Below are 12471 nucleotides of genomic sequence, written 5' to 3'. Positions count from 1 at the left end.
TCCCGGGCACAGAAAGGCTCCGTTGGAACAAGGCTCCCCCTGCCCGAGTGGTACAGCCGCGCCTCCCTGCCCCCATCCTGCGGCGCCCGGTGGTTGCTGCTGACGGCGGCGCGTGCGCAGAGGGCGGCCGGCGGCTGCGGGCGGTGCTGAGGGACCGGCGGGTCGAGCCGGGTCGGGGCCTCTCCAGGGCCTCCCCAGGCGGGTCGGACCGGACCGGGCCAGGCCGGGCCGGGTGCTCCTGGGGGAACGGGCAGGGCAGTCCCGGAGCCGGGAAGGGCCGTCCCGTCATTGCGGGCAGCGCTGTGGGTGAGGAGCGGGGCTTGTGCGTCGGCGTCGGGGCCGGTCCCCAGGTCTGCGTGAGGGGCTCGGCGGCCCCGAGGGCTCGGGAGGCTTGCGAGGAGCGTCGGTGCCGCGTCTGTGCGGGGGCGGAGGAGCTGTCACGGCCCTGCTAGAGCCAGGGCTTGCGGTAGTGGGTCACGCTGTTTAGAGTCTGGTCGTACCGTGGGATCGCTGTGTTTTGCCCTGGTTTTCCCCGCGGAAATGGCGGGGGGGGGGGGGGGGGTGGGTTGGGTTGCTGGGACTTCGAGTCGATCTCTCCAGTTGTGATGCCATGGGGTGGGCGAAGAGCCTTCGGGGCTCCCAGCCCATCCCCCTCCTTGTAGCGGGGCGCCTGCGAGCGAAGGGTGCGAGTAGGTGCACCACGGGGAACGGAACATTTGCTGCCTGCTGAAGCACGGCGGGAGCTTCTCACCGGGCGTTCTGCCCTCGGTGGTCTTTGTGGCCTTTTCACTTGCGTTCACCAGACTCCCAAACGCACAGTGGTGTTCAGCACTCACAGGTTGCGGCGGGTGTGCTGGTCGTGCTCATATCGCCTGTATGGTTCATAAAACGAGCTGGAGTTCAAATATTTCAGTATTATCTGACTTTTCCCTCCCCACAAGCCTTTGGTTTTGAACTACGGTGTGTTCAGGAAGTTTCAGACAACTTAAGGCACTTAATGCTGGGCTGTTCAGCTAATTACACCGATGTTACTAATAATATATAATACGGTTGCTGGTCTGCATTCCATACTCTTTTTCCATTTTTTTTTTTTTTTTGGAAAGCAGCTTAATGTTCAAAAACTGATTGCAGAGTCTTGTTTTCAGCCATGATGATTACAGCCCCTTTTTGGTGTAAGTGGTCCCCCTTACTGCATTAGTTTTCTGTAGTTTTATGTCCTGGATCTGTATTTGAGATTCTGAATTGCACCCAAAGCTGTAGCAAATGCTGTAAAAGCAGTGCAGGATAAGCAGGGGAGTAGGACAATAACTGCGCAATGCTGTTGAAATAAAAGATTCATAAGTAACAAAACAGGGTTAGCTTATTGTATTTTCTCTTCCTCTTTCTTGCATTCCTATTTGACCCTCTTCTGCTTTTTCTTCAGTGCATTGCTTTTTACTAGTAAGAACTTCACATGCCAGTTGTAAATCTTATGGCTTATGTTTATTTTTTTTTCTCTCTACCTGTCTTTGGGATGACTTTGCCTAATGGCAACAGGACCAAAGTCATAACTGCAATGGATGTGAGCGCTCTATGTTTTTGAGTCTATATATATGGATGTACTTTAAAAATTCACTAAATTTTTTTATCCTTGTTCCAGATGGAAGAATTCATGCTTACTGGTTTGCATAAAATAGCAGAGGCTAAATAGGCATGAAGGAGACTGTAGTGGGGATGAGAAGTATCAAAAGAGAAGAAATGAATCCTACAAATGATGATCCAGTGTTTGGGACCGTTTTTGACTGGGACTATCTCTTATGGGAAATTCGTTTGACATTTTTAGCTGCTGGTTTTCTAATCTACTTGGGAGTATTTCTTCTGTCTCACTGGTTGTCTTCTTGGAGAAGTACCACTTACCGTGCCTTGTATGCAAAGGAGAAAGTGTTTTGGAATATGGCAGTCACACGTGGTGTCTTTGGACTTCAGAGTTGTGTTGCTGGGTTATGGGCTTTGCTCATAGATCCCGTTTTTCATGCTGACAAAGTCTATTCACAGCAAAAGTGGAGTTGGTTTAACTGTTTAATAGCAGCAGGATTTTTCTTGCTTGAAAATGTAGCAGTTCATGTGTCCAACATTATTTTTAGAACATTTGATATTTTCTTAGTAGTTCATCATTTGCTTGCTTTTGGTGGCTTGGCTGGTTTAGTAATTAATGTGAAATCTGGACATTATCTGCCTTTGATGGGAATGTTGCTGGAGATGAGTACTCCCTCAACATGCATTTCCTGGATGCTTCTGAAGGTAAGAATGTGATAATTTTCAGATTATATTTGTAACAGTTTTCATGCGTTTCACTTGTTCGTAGATAATCTGTGTGGTTTGTTTTAATAGTTTTTCATCAAAACTGCATTTATCCAACTGATACCTGTGTTATTGTCATACCTGCTTTTGTCATGATGGCACTTGTGCAGGCCTCCATGTAGGTTTCTGTGATGCTGTGTGCATGTGTACAGTGGGATGGTATAGATCCATACCAAGTTTAAGATTCCATATATATATATATATATATGTGGAGTAACATTGCAGTATGAGGAAAAATGCGTGAGAATGTGTGTATATGAAAGCTGGATATTTGTGATAGTTCTACAGATTCCTCAGTTCCTTATCTTGAAGTAACAATCTCACTTCTGCATACTTTGTGTTCTTATTTTTAGGCGGGCCGTGCTAACACCTTTTTCTGGAAGGCAAACCAGTGGGTGATGATCCATCTGTTTCACTGCCGCATGATTCTTACCTACCACATGTGGTGGGTGTGTCTTTTCAATTGGAATTCTATTATAGAAAACCTGGGACTTCTTCACTTTATTGTTTTATTCTCAGGACTATTTGCTGTTACACTAATACTTAACCCATACTGGACATACAAAAAAACTCAGCAACTCCTCAGCCCAACTGACTGGAACTTTGAAAATAAAGCAGTGGAAAATGGAAAATTAAATGGTGAAACACATGAAAAGAAGAGGCTATAGCACTGAAACAACAGTTTCCCAGCAGGGTAACAGAAGAATACAATGCAAAGTCATTCTTTGCATATGAACTAGAAGATTTTGCAAGAAGCTCATTGATGCAGTGACTCCTTGCTGGTAGCACTATATGTGCATCACAAGTGTTGAAAAGCATTGTTTGGGTTTCTTATGTGTATACATACAAGAACTTCAACCCTCATTAAGAATTACACCAACAATTGGTTGGGTTGGACAGTATTTCATAATTTAGTAGTGATGTGCTCCCTAATTGCATGTTTTTTTTTCCTAATGCTTCGACGTGGCTTTACAGTAAGTCATCTATTAAGCTTGGCTTGAATCAAGTTTAACTTGAATCCTATTTCACATATGGTAGAGATACTGAAAATTACGTTAAATTGTTTATTAAGATCAATTATGATCCAAGTTAGGTATGCATGGGTACCTAATTCCTGTGTGCCAGTGAATCATTCCAAGTCACAGAACTGGTCAGTGGTAGTCATGGCCCAGCTTTGGGTTTTGTCATTGGCTGGTTTGAGGGTTTGGGGTTTTTTGGGTATTGTTTTTTTTCTTTTTTTCTTTTAAGCGCTCTTAAGGAACAAGGAAAATAATTGTTTGAGTGTTTGCTGTCAAAGTTGTAGTTTTCAGTTTGCCCTCAGTATGAGAGGAGTTTATATCCATCAAAACCATGCATGTGGACATCCACACATTTGCCATATGAGTGGTTTGGTAGGTAATCATAGTGACCCCTTCTGGACTTTAAATCAATGAAATACAAGTGGCAACACCAGAAGGTGACTCTGTGTCATCCTTGAAAAAAATGCTGCTTGATTAGTAAAATTATTTTGTTTGTAGGTCCTGTCTGAGGGGTCAAGCAATTAGTTCCACTAGTGCTTCTGTTATGGTTCCTCTTATTTTTGGGAATGCACTTAATTATAGATGGTTTCAGAATCGGAGGTGACTCCTCTATGGAGGAAAGCCCCTATCACCTCCTGTGGGAGTTCAGTTGTTTTAATATTTTTATTTAACTTTAAAGAACATACCAAGTGACACTAACAATCCTTTGCACTTTATCTGCCACATCACAGAAATCTTTCCTTGACCTGAGAAACTGGGTTGCTCTTTACATAGGGTCTAATGGTGATGGATGTTCTCCCACTTAAAATATTGGTTTGATGGTTCCTGGGTGAAATGTTGGGAAGTGGATGGAAGGATAATGATCATGATAGAAGACAGTGACGCCTAGTGGCAGGAGAATGACAGGGGTATTAGTTTTGGTACACAGAACAAATTAGATTTTAAAAAATGGTCAATTGGAGCTCTGTGTGACATTACTGCTACACAAATTTATTTCCAAAAGCATTAAGACTGGGCAAACCCATGCTGTGAAGAATTTTACATTAAGCCATGAATTAGAGACTTTGTGAACTGATCTGTGGTGGAGCATATTGTTTTAAATGTGTGAAGGAAGCACTCTTTGGTGTAAACAGCCCCATTTTATTAATTTCTGTTGGGAGTGTCTTTGATTTGTTCTGAGTGAAGGGAGTGCTCAGGTTGCTGTGTTCCCTAATTCACTCTGTCTGAGCACAGAGTTGCTGTTCTGTGATGGGGAGGAAACTTCTGACTTTAGGTCACAAATATATAGCCAGATCTTGTTGATAATGATGAAGTGGTGAATATCTGAAATTGCCCATTCAAAACCAGGCTGAGAGGGTCACAGTAATTTTACACAGCAAGCCTGTCTGTTATTGTGCTGATCTTTAATAGATAAAATCTAAATTTGGAGCTAACTTCTTATTTCTAAGCTGGGCAGAATGAAGTTGCAGTGTTGCCTGCCTGGCCACCATCCTATAGTAAAAAGGGTTCTCAAAAGTTTGAAATGGTGTACCTGTCTTGAGGAGTTGTGTATGGGAGAGTAATGTTAAAAGTACTTTGGAAGAAACCAGAAGGATGAATTCCTTGGCTATGGAACCAAATAATATTATCTGAATCCATACCTTGCAGAATCTAAACCTCACTTGCAGGAGATCCAGGGAGAAAGGCAGAGAATAAGTCATCAGGTATCAGAATGATGGTATACTCTATGAAGCTTAAAACTTGAAGGTTTGGATTCAATAAAACAAGGTAATAACTGTTAAAATCCCAGCTACAGAATTCTGAAGAGTCCTTACAGAAAATGGAAGCATCAGAAGAAGTTTGGGATGTGTGTGTAATTCTTATAGCGGCTGGAATTCTTATAGAATGTGAGGTTACTATGTAGTAAAATAAAAGAATATGGAGGGTGGGGATTAGTAGTGAATTGAGACTGAAAAAAGACAAGTGGAAATTTATGTCATAGCACTGGATGTCTAAAGTTTAATATTTTTTATTATTAATGTGTCTAACTTTACTGATTGAATTTTAAATATTTCATTAAAATTATGTTTTTATTATCATAATGCAGTTTTTTTAGTTTGCATCCTAGTGTGAGTTTTTTCACAAAAAGACTGTTTTGCATGTCTTAACTATATAATGAATCATACCAGTGTTTAACCTAAACACTGGTAGACCTGCTAGAACAAGAAAGCTATGCAATAAAGCAAATGACAGCACTCATTTTATTTCTGTTGGTTTAAGAGTACTTTACAGTCCAGCTAGAAATACAACACAACAAAAATACAGACAACCTTTCTTCTTCACCCTTTTCATGGCCTAGTGTTGGAGTTACCAGTTCTGTTACACAGAGCCTCTTTTTTTATACTTGAGTATAAAAGGACCTTTTATAAGGGCATGTAGTGATAGGACAAGGGCAATGACTTTAAACTAAAGGAGGGGAGAGTTAGATTATATTAGGGAGAAATTGTTCCCCATGAGGGTGGTGAGACACTGGAACGGGTCGTCCAGAGAAGCTGTGGATACCCCATCCCTGGAAGTGTTCAGGGTGAGGTTGAATGGGGCTTCGAACAACCTGGTGTAGTGGAAGGTATCCCTGCCTACAGCAGGAGGGCTGGAACTAGATAGTCCATAAGGTCTCTTCCAATCCCAGACTTCTGAGATTCTTCAGTGTTTATTGACTGTTCCCTTTAGGAGGATTTTCTAGTTTATTATTGTGGAAGTCACATTGCTCTGAAACAAGTCTGAAAAAGTTCTTGAACTGAGGGTTTTGATACTTAAAACTAAGTGATCCTTTTCAGCCCAAAGGTAGAGTAGCAATATGTGGTTGTAAATTTTGTTGAAGTGAAATTAATCCCAGTCCTGTTGGGCCTTCTTACACAGCTTCATCCACAATCCACAATTTAGAAAAATTCAGTCAGCTTTGGTATGGTTGGATACTCTACAGAGTATGCTGCTGGAGATTTGGAAAACTTGCATAACGTGGTTTTGGGTTAATTATTTCTTTGCCAAGGTGACTGCTAGGGACTTGGCTCTGCTTTCTTGTTGAACAAGTGTATTTGAGGAGTGGTGTTTGTGTCACCTTTCTGAAGCTTTTTTTTTTTTTTTTAAACCCCAAACAACAAAAACCCAAACCAGCAAACTGTGGTGGGGATAATGGTGTTCAGTTATTTTGGTTTTGTTTTTTTCAAAGATGTCTGATCTGAGACATCCTTGTCCAGTCATCTGGTTCTTACAGTCTTCATACAACATTCCTAAATCAGTTTGTGTTTTCCTCCATTTATAGCATATGTTTTTTTTTCCAAAACTTGTCATAGTTTTCCCTCCTGAACCCACCATTTTTCAATTTTTATTCTTACTTGCAGTACTGGTCATGATCTTGGAGTCACATTACCACTGCAATATTTTTGTCTAGTAGTTTTCAGGCTGTCAGGCCCGTCTTCCACTAAATATTCATGTCCAAATCTTTCAGAGTGTTTTTGTGTTTTCCTGATAACATGGATTAAATATTGATGTGATATGCAGTTATAAGAAACCTTCTTTAACCTCAGGGAGACTCCCCCTTAAAGTGAACTTAAAAGTGTTAAACAAACTTAAGTCTGCTCTTGTACAATGTAGCATTTATTGGAAAGCATCTTTACGCTGTACATAAATAAAAGTATTTTATTGTATAGCTGTCTATTGTGATTTTCATTTCTTGATTAAAATAATGCCTGTTATTTTTTACTTGCTATTTGTAGCTTAAACAGTTTTTGCAGAGCATGCACTAAAAAAGTGATTTATTTTGAAATGTTTAACTTGACAAAGCTAATGTCATATTCATGTAAATAGCCATAGAAATCTTGTAAACCCGTGTCCCTTCACCAGCGTTTCATGTGTTATTCCTACAAGCATGTTTAGAACACTAGAAGCTGTGCTAAATGTGTGTATTAAAAACAGTTTAAAAAAATCTCTTGGGAATGACCCTTCTCGTTGGATATTTGAAGTGTGTGGTCCATTTTTGCATTATGCTCTGACCATGAAGACATTTAATTTGGTACCACATGATGCTTCATAGTTTGGTATAAGCTACCTTAAATAAACAATAAAATCATGAACATAAAGACCAAAAACTTGCCCCATTGCAAAATAGTAAAATACAGTTCTGAGCATTTCTTTCAGGATGTTTTTCAGGAATTGATTCCTGATGCTTTTTAGATTAGTGAGTCAAAGAAACCCAGCATCATTACTGGTATTTTAATTATTCTTATAAGAATGCACAGTGCAAGCAACTGGTTGGCTGCCTCTGCAGTAAAGTTCCTGAGATTAATTGAAGCAGAAGTAAGACATTCATGTGTACAGCTCCACTGACTGTGAGACGTGTGTGGGTACAGACTGGGATGAGAAGAACAATGTATGATTGTGTTTGTATGAGTAAAGTCCCCCTTTTTTCCTTTTTTTTTCCTTTTTTCTTTTTTTTTTCTTTTTTTCCCCTTTTTTTTTTTTCTTTTTTTTTTTTTTTTTTTGGTAAATTATCTGTAAAATTAATTTAAATGTTATTGTTTTGCTATTCAGGTGTTTCAGTTAACAGGTAAATACATTTTACTTGGTAGTGTTAAACATATTCTCAGAAAAATACTGGAGCAGACTTGGGCCGACAATGTTACACAGCAATTACAGTCTTTTGGTCTTGTGTCATTGCCTGTTACTTAAATTGGAACAAAAAATGCAAGCAGTATTAATGAAGTAAACTATGCCTGTTGATGTAGTTGTCAGCCCCCAGATGGGTTTCCAGTGTTGGAGAAGACATTTCATGCACTGGATCTGATTGACTAATTAGCATGTTCTCCTAGTGGTGGTGCCACAGAGCAGGAGCAAGTATTTTGCAGCACATTGTGCCTTCTGCTTTTCCCTAAGTTGCACACTGGCAAGTGAGGTGGAAAGATGATGATACAGCAAACCTGCAAGGCCATAGCAGACCTTGTTCATAGTTTAAGATGGCAGACAGGGCAAGCTTGGAAAGACTGGGGCCTGCTCACCTGTCCTCAAATAAGAAAACAAGGAAATGGGCTGTGCCATTGCTTGCTGCTATTGTGTGTATATTCTGAGAGCCACCTAGGGTCACTTCTTAGTCCTTAGGAATATGACCTGAGTAGAGAGAGTAGAAATTTAATAGTAGCTTTGTCAGATGCATTATGTCCGGTCTGAAGTTTTTATTTCCTCTTATGATTGTAGCTGCCTCTGCTCGTTTGACTGGTTGTGTCACATTAGCGTGCTGTAAAAGCTGACAGTATTTTCACCACTCTGTCCTCAGACACTGTAAAGAATTGTGAGGTTTTAGTACTGGTAATTGATTCTGGGAGCTCCAGGTATTTGCTTAGATTTATATATTGCTATATAGATCTGCAACTTCCTTTTCTTGCCTTGCTGCTTCTACTGCTAAAAGCAGTTTACCAGGTGAACACTGCATTTTATTACTGAAGTTTGCTCATTCAAGTTTAAGCATGGGGCTTGCAACAAGAAGGGGATAAAATATACCTGAGAAAGGACTAATTTTGTAGAAGGTAGAGAGAGCTGACTTTCCTATGTTCCTGAACCTTGCAGTTCTGCTGTCAGGATCTTTAAAGCATAAATCAAGGTATGAAATCTACGATACCTTGAAAAACAAAAGTGATGCAGACAAACTACAGAAGTATGTAGAGTACTTTTGCATGGAGGTTTGCATAGAATAGGCATATAGCATCCAACAAGAGCTTGTTCATCTTGTTTTGTGGGTCGTATTTACAGGAAGAAAGTGTATCCTGGAAAACAGCAGTGGCCTTCCTAAGTACTCATTAAGAATTGAACCAGAAAAAAGCTAGGAGGCTTTCGGGTGAGGTAGATGGAACTGGTTGTTACATTGTATACTGCTGATGAGGTTGTGGTTACATATTGAATATGTAGTTTTTCTGATGCTTTAACTCTTCCTTTTTTCTCTCAGCATTATATTGAGTATTACTGCGACACTGGTTGAGGCCAAGTTTAAAAACTTTTTAGGACATCAAAATTGCTAAGCAATATATTGCCCTAGGCTGAAAGAGCCTAAAGTCTGTTCTAATTTAAAGTAATTTATTCTTGTATTATCATTTCCTTTTTATCTTACATAATCATTTTTTACCCCTGGAGACTCCTTTGCATATTCATGAGTAGAAATCAATCTGCTCTTTTGTTTTCCCAGCCATCCTAATACTCTTTGCTTGTCACTTTTCCCACTTGAATTCCTTTTTATTATGTGTTGGCAGCTTAGAGTTCTACATAGTATTTGATATAAAGTCTTCTCAGAATCTTGTATTACACTAATACCTCTTTTCCTTCCCTGGGAACAGTTCTGCTTTGGCCAAAAGCTGCATTTGTCTTTCAGGGTTGCAGGGCCTCAGCGCTTTTTGGCGCTCCTGAGAGGAAATTCACTTAAGTTTTTCCCTTTATTAGCTTCAGGATGAAGAAGAACTATCAGAGAACAGTGAAATAACTGAAAGAAGGAACGTTGTGTTATAGAAACAACTTGTGCATATGACTGTTTGGGGTGCGGGTGCCCAGCCCCGGCAGCAGCGGTGGCTCCATGAGGGGAGGCCAGGGTTCTGGTTCCAGCCAGATACAGCCGGTTCCAGCTGGACACAGCTGGTTCCAGCCGGATCCAACCGCCCTCCACAGGGCATGGCTGAGCCACGGCTGGGGCAGGGGCACTGCGGGAAAATGTAGGTAAAGAGGGGCAAAAAATGCTGCACAGGAGTGAGGAGAACAAAGGGAAATAAATATCTCTGCGAGCACCAAGTTCAGTGAAGAAGGAGGGGGAGAAGCTACTCCAGTGCACCAGAGCAGATTCACCTGCAGCCCATGGAGGAGGCCGTGAAGGAGCAGGTTTATCCTGAAAGACTGCAGCCTGTGGGAAGCACCCACACTAAAACAGAGGAGAAATGAGAGGAGGAGAAGCACTGGGAGGAGCTGTTATTGACTGACCACAACCTGGTTCCCATCCTACTGTGCCCTTCGGGATGGAGGAGGCCAAGGAGTTGGGAATGCAGTGATGTTGAGCCTGGTGAGGAGGAAGAACAGAGAGGGGAGGGTCTTTTTAGTTTTGTCTTTGTTTCTTACCATCTCATTTTTAATTTTAATTGGCAAAAAATGAAATTTCCCCAAGTTGAGCCTGTTTGGCTCATGACAGTAGTTACTAAGGGATCTTCTTGTCTTTGTTTTGACCTACAAGATTTCCATATTATTTTCTCCCCAAGTCCTGCTGACGAGGGGGAATGAGAGAGCAACTGGGTGAGGGTCTTGTTGCTGGACAAGGTCAACCCATCACAATAAGTTATGGCATCAGCTGTACTATCACTTATGTACCACCCATGACAACAAGGAGATGATGTAACACAAGGTCTCTGCTCCTGAGAAATATTAAAATATAGGAAAATTTATATCTAGTCTGTCTGAATTGGCAGTCTGAGAATTTGACTTGCAAATATTCCTCATAAAAGAAGGAAAGAAGTGAAATGAAATGCATTCATGAAAGATGTTCTAGCGCTGGTAAAATATCACAATATTATAAAATTCAATTGTCGGGTTCACCTGTACTGGTGTGCTCAGAAATGAGGAACTGTCTCCCAGTAGTGGTGCTGGTGCTTCAGGAAGAGGTGGAAGATGAGTCAGCAGTAGGCATCAAAGCAGAATATGAATAAGCAATGTTTTTATAAACTCAAATGTTATTTTTGATGTAATAGTCTGAATTTAGGAAAACTGTGGTTTGCTTTTATTTTTTAAAATATATATTATATTGTATGTATTATATATATATTAAAACAAACAAACAAACAAAAAAAACCTGTCACTCTGAGTCTGAGTTTGGTAAGGAAAGTAGAGGGCACCTGTAACTTTACAAGGCTACAGCGTGTGTTCTGCTGATGCTCAAGTTAAGCAAGCTCATTGGATGTCCTGGCTTGGAGTGGTTTCTGAGGGATTACAGTAAGCAAATGATGTACTGTCTTCATGGGGGACACAGTTAGGAACAATAGAATTTCCAGTGGGTGAATACTTCCTAGGAAAAAGTGCCAGCTACATCAGATATTAAACGGAAGAATCTGAGAAAACTGGGCTTTGCTGGGGAACTTGATAACCTAAGTTTTAGTTTTGTTAATTTCATGCAGTATTTTGAAAAGCAAGCTATTGGAATGATGTCTTTAGGTGTCATAAATTTAGGTGTACATTCAACCATGCCAGTTTCCAAGGAGTGAGAAACCCACCTTCATGGCATTGTGTCACAGGGTTTTCAGGACACTGGCCAGGGCTGATGGTGTCCTTAAGATGCCCAGTACATGAGCTGGAGTAGGTGGATGGTGTAGATGTGTGATGAAGATGTGTGGGGTAGATGACCTATGTGCAGTAGCTTGGAGGCGAAGTATTTTTGCTGAAGCCTCAGTAATCAGAAATGAGAGCAAGTAAATTTTGGTGAGGTCTCATTCAAGTATCAGCAATAAAACCAATTTAAACATCAACTTCTTAGAATCTGGTTATAAAAAGCATCATGTTAACAGTGGAGACAGCCATTATCTGTACTCTAATTATTGACAACTAATTATGAGTGGATAAATAATTTGTGATTGCAATGATTAGGACGTTAATTATTACTGCTGTTTTTAAGGCTGTTGCCTTATAAAATTGTAGGAAAGTGGAAGTTATTTTGAGAGTTAGTTTTTCTTTTTTACGTTGATCTGCTACTATTGGATTTTTCCAACAAGGTTTCCACAGCAACCTTTGATTGGAATATATGTATGGTCACCAGAATCAAAAGAAGGAGCTGTCAAAGATCAAAAGGGTCCACAAAAAAGTCTTAAAGAAGGATTTAAATTTTGTCTAATTGTGAAAGATAAGAATCTGTGGAAGGTAATTATGAAAGGGAGAATTTAATGCACATAGATTGTGAGATAGGTGTCAAAAGGAGAAGGATATTGCTAGTAAATGGTATTTTTAATTACAGAATCAAGATAGTTCTACTTGGTCTAGGTATGTGTCTGTTTTTTAAACTGGCCTCTAATGGTAAGTACTTATTAAATAGTTTGCCCAAGATTGATTCCCCACCATTTCAGCT

The 12471-nt window shown here is 40.5% G+C and overlaps 2 protein-coding genes across 9 annotated transcripts in view; both read left to right on the top strand.

Moving 5' to 3' along the window:
- The first annotated feature begins 218 nt into the window (after positions 1–218).
- Positions 219–5440, top strand: CLN8 (CLN8 transmembrane ER and ERGIC protein). 2 transcript variants are annotated; one of them, XM_053938708.1, is made up of 3 exons: positions 219–306; positions 1640–2280; positions 2694–5440. In XM_053938708.1, exons 2-3 carry the CDS (start codon positions 1693–1695, stop codon positions 3006–3008), a joined length of 903 nt encoding a protein of 300 aa, XP_053794683.1. In that variant the 5' UTR covers positions 219–306; positions 1640–1692; the 3' UTR covers positions 3009–5440. The 2 variants fall into 2 exon arrangements, with proteins under 2 accessions (XP_053794683.1, XP_053794684.1); XM_053938709.1 differs by lacking the exon at positions 219–306 and having other exon boundaries at positions 593–2280.
- Positions 5441–10008: 4568 nt separating this feature from the next.
- ARHGEF10 (Rho guanine nucleotide exchange factor 10) overlaps positions 10009–12471 on the top strand; it is a 112493-nt gene continuing 110030 nt past the window's right edge. For 5 of the 7 annotated variants that reach the window (XR_008429864.1, XM_053937958.1, XM_053937952.1 and 2 more), the window contains exon 1: positions 10286–10428. The gene's annotated coding sequence lies outside the window, so the exon portion shown is untranslated. Of the gene's footprint in view, positions 10092–10285; positions 10429–12471 lie in introns of those variants that run through there. The other 2 variants (XM_053937953.1, XM_053937955.1) reach the window with 2 other exon arrangements.

This window comes from Vidua chalybeata, chromosome 3 (assembly GCF_026979565.1).
Source record: "Vidua chalybeata isolate OUT-0048 chromosome 3, bVidCha1 merged haplotype, whole genome shotgun sequence".
Taxonomy (NCBI): domain Eukaryota; kingdom Metazoa; phylum Chordata; class Aves; order Passeriformes; family Viduidae; genus Vidua; species Vidua chalybeata.
The sequence above is the reverse complement of the archived record's forward strand: the minus strand, read 5'-3'. Positions and strand labels throughout refer to the sequence as shown.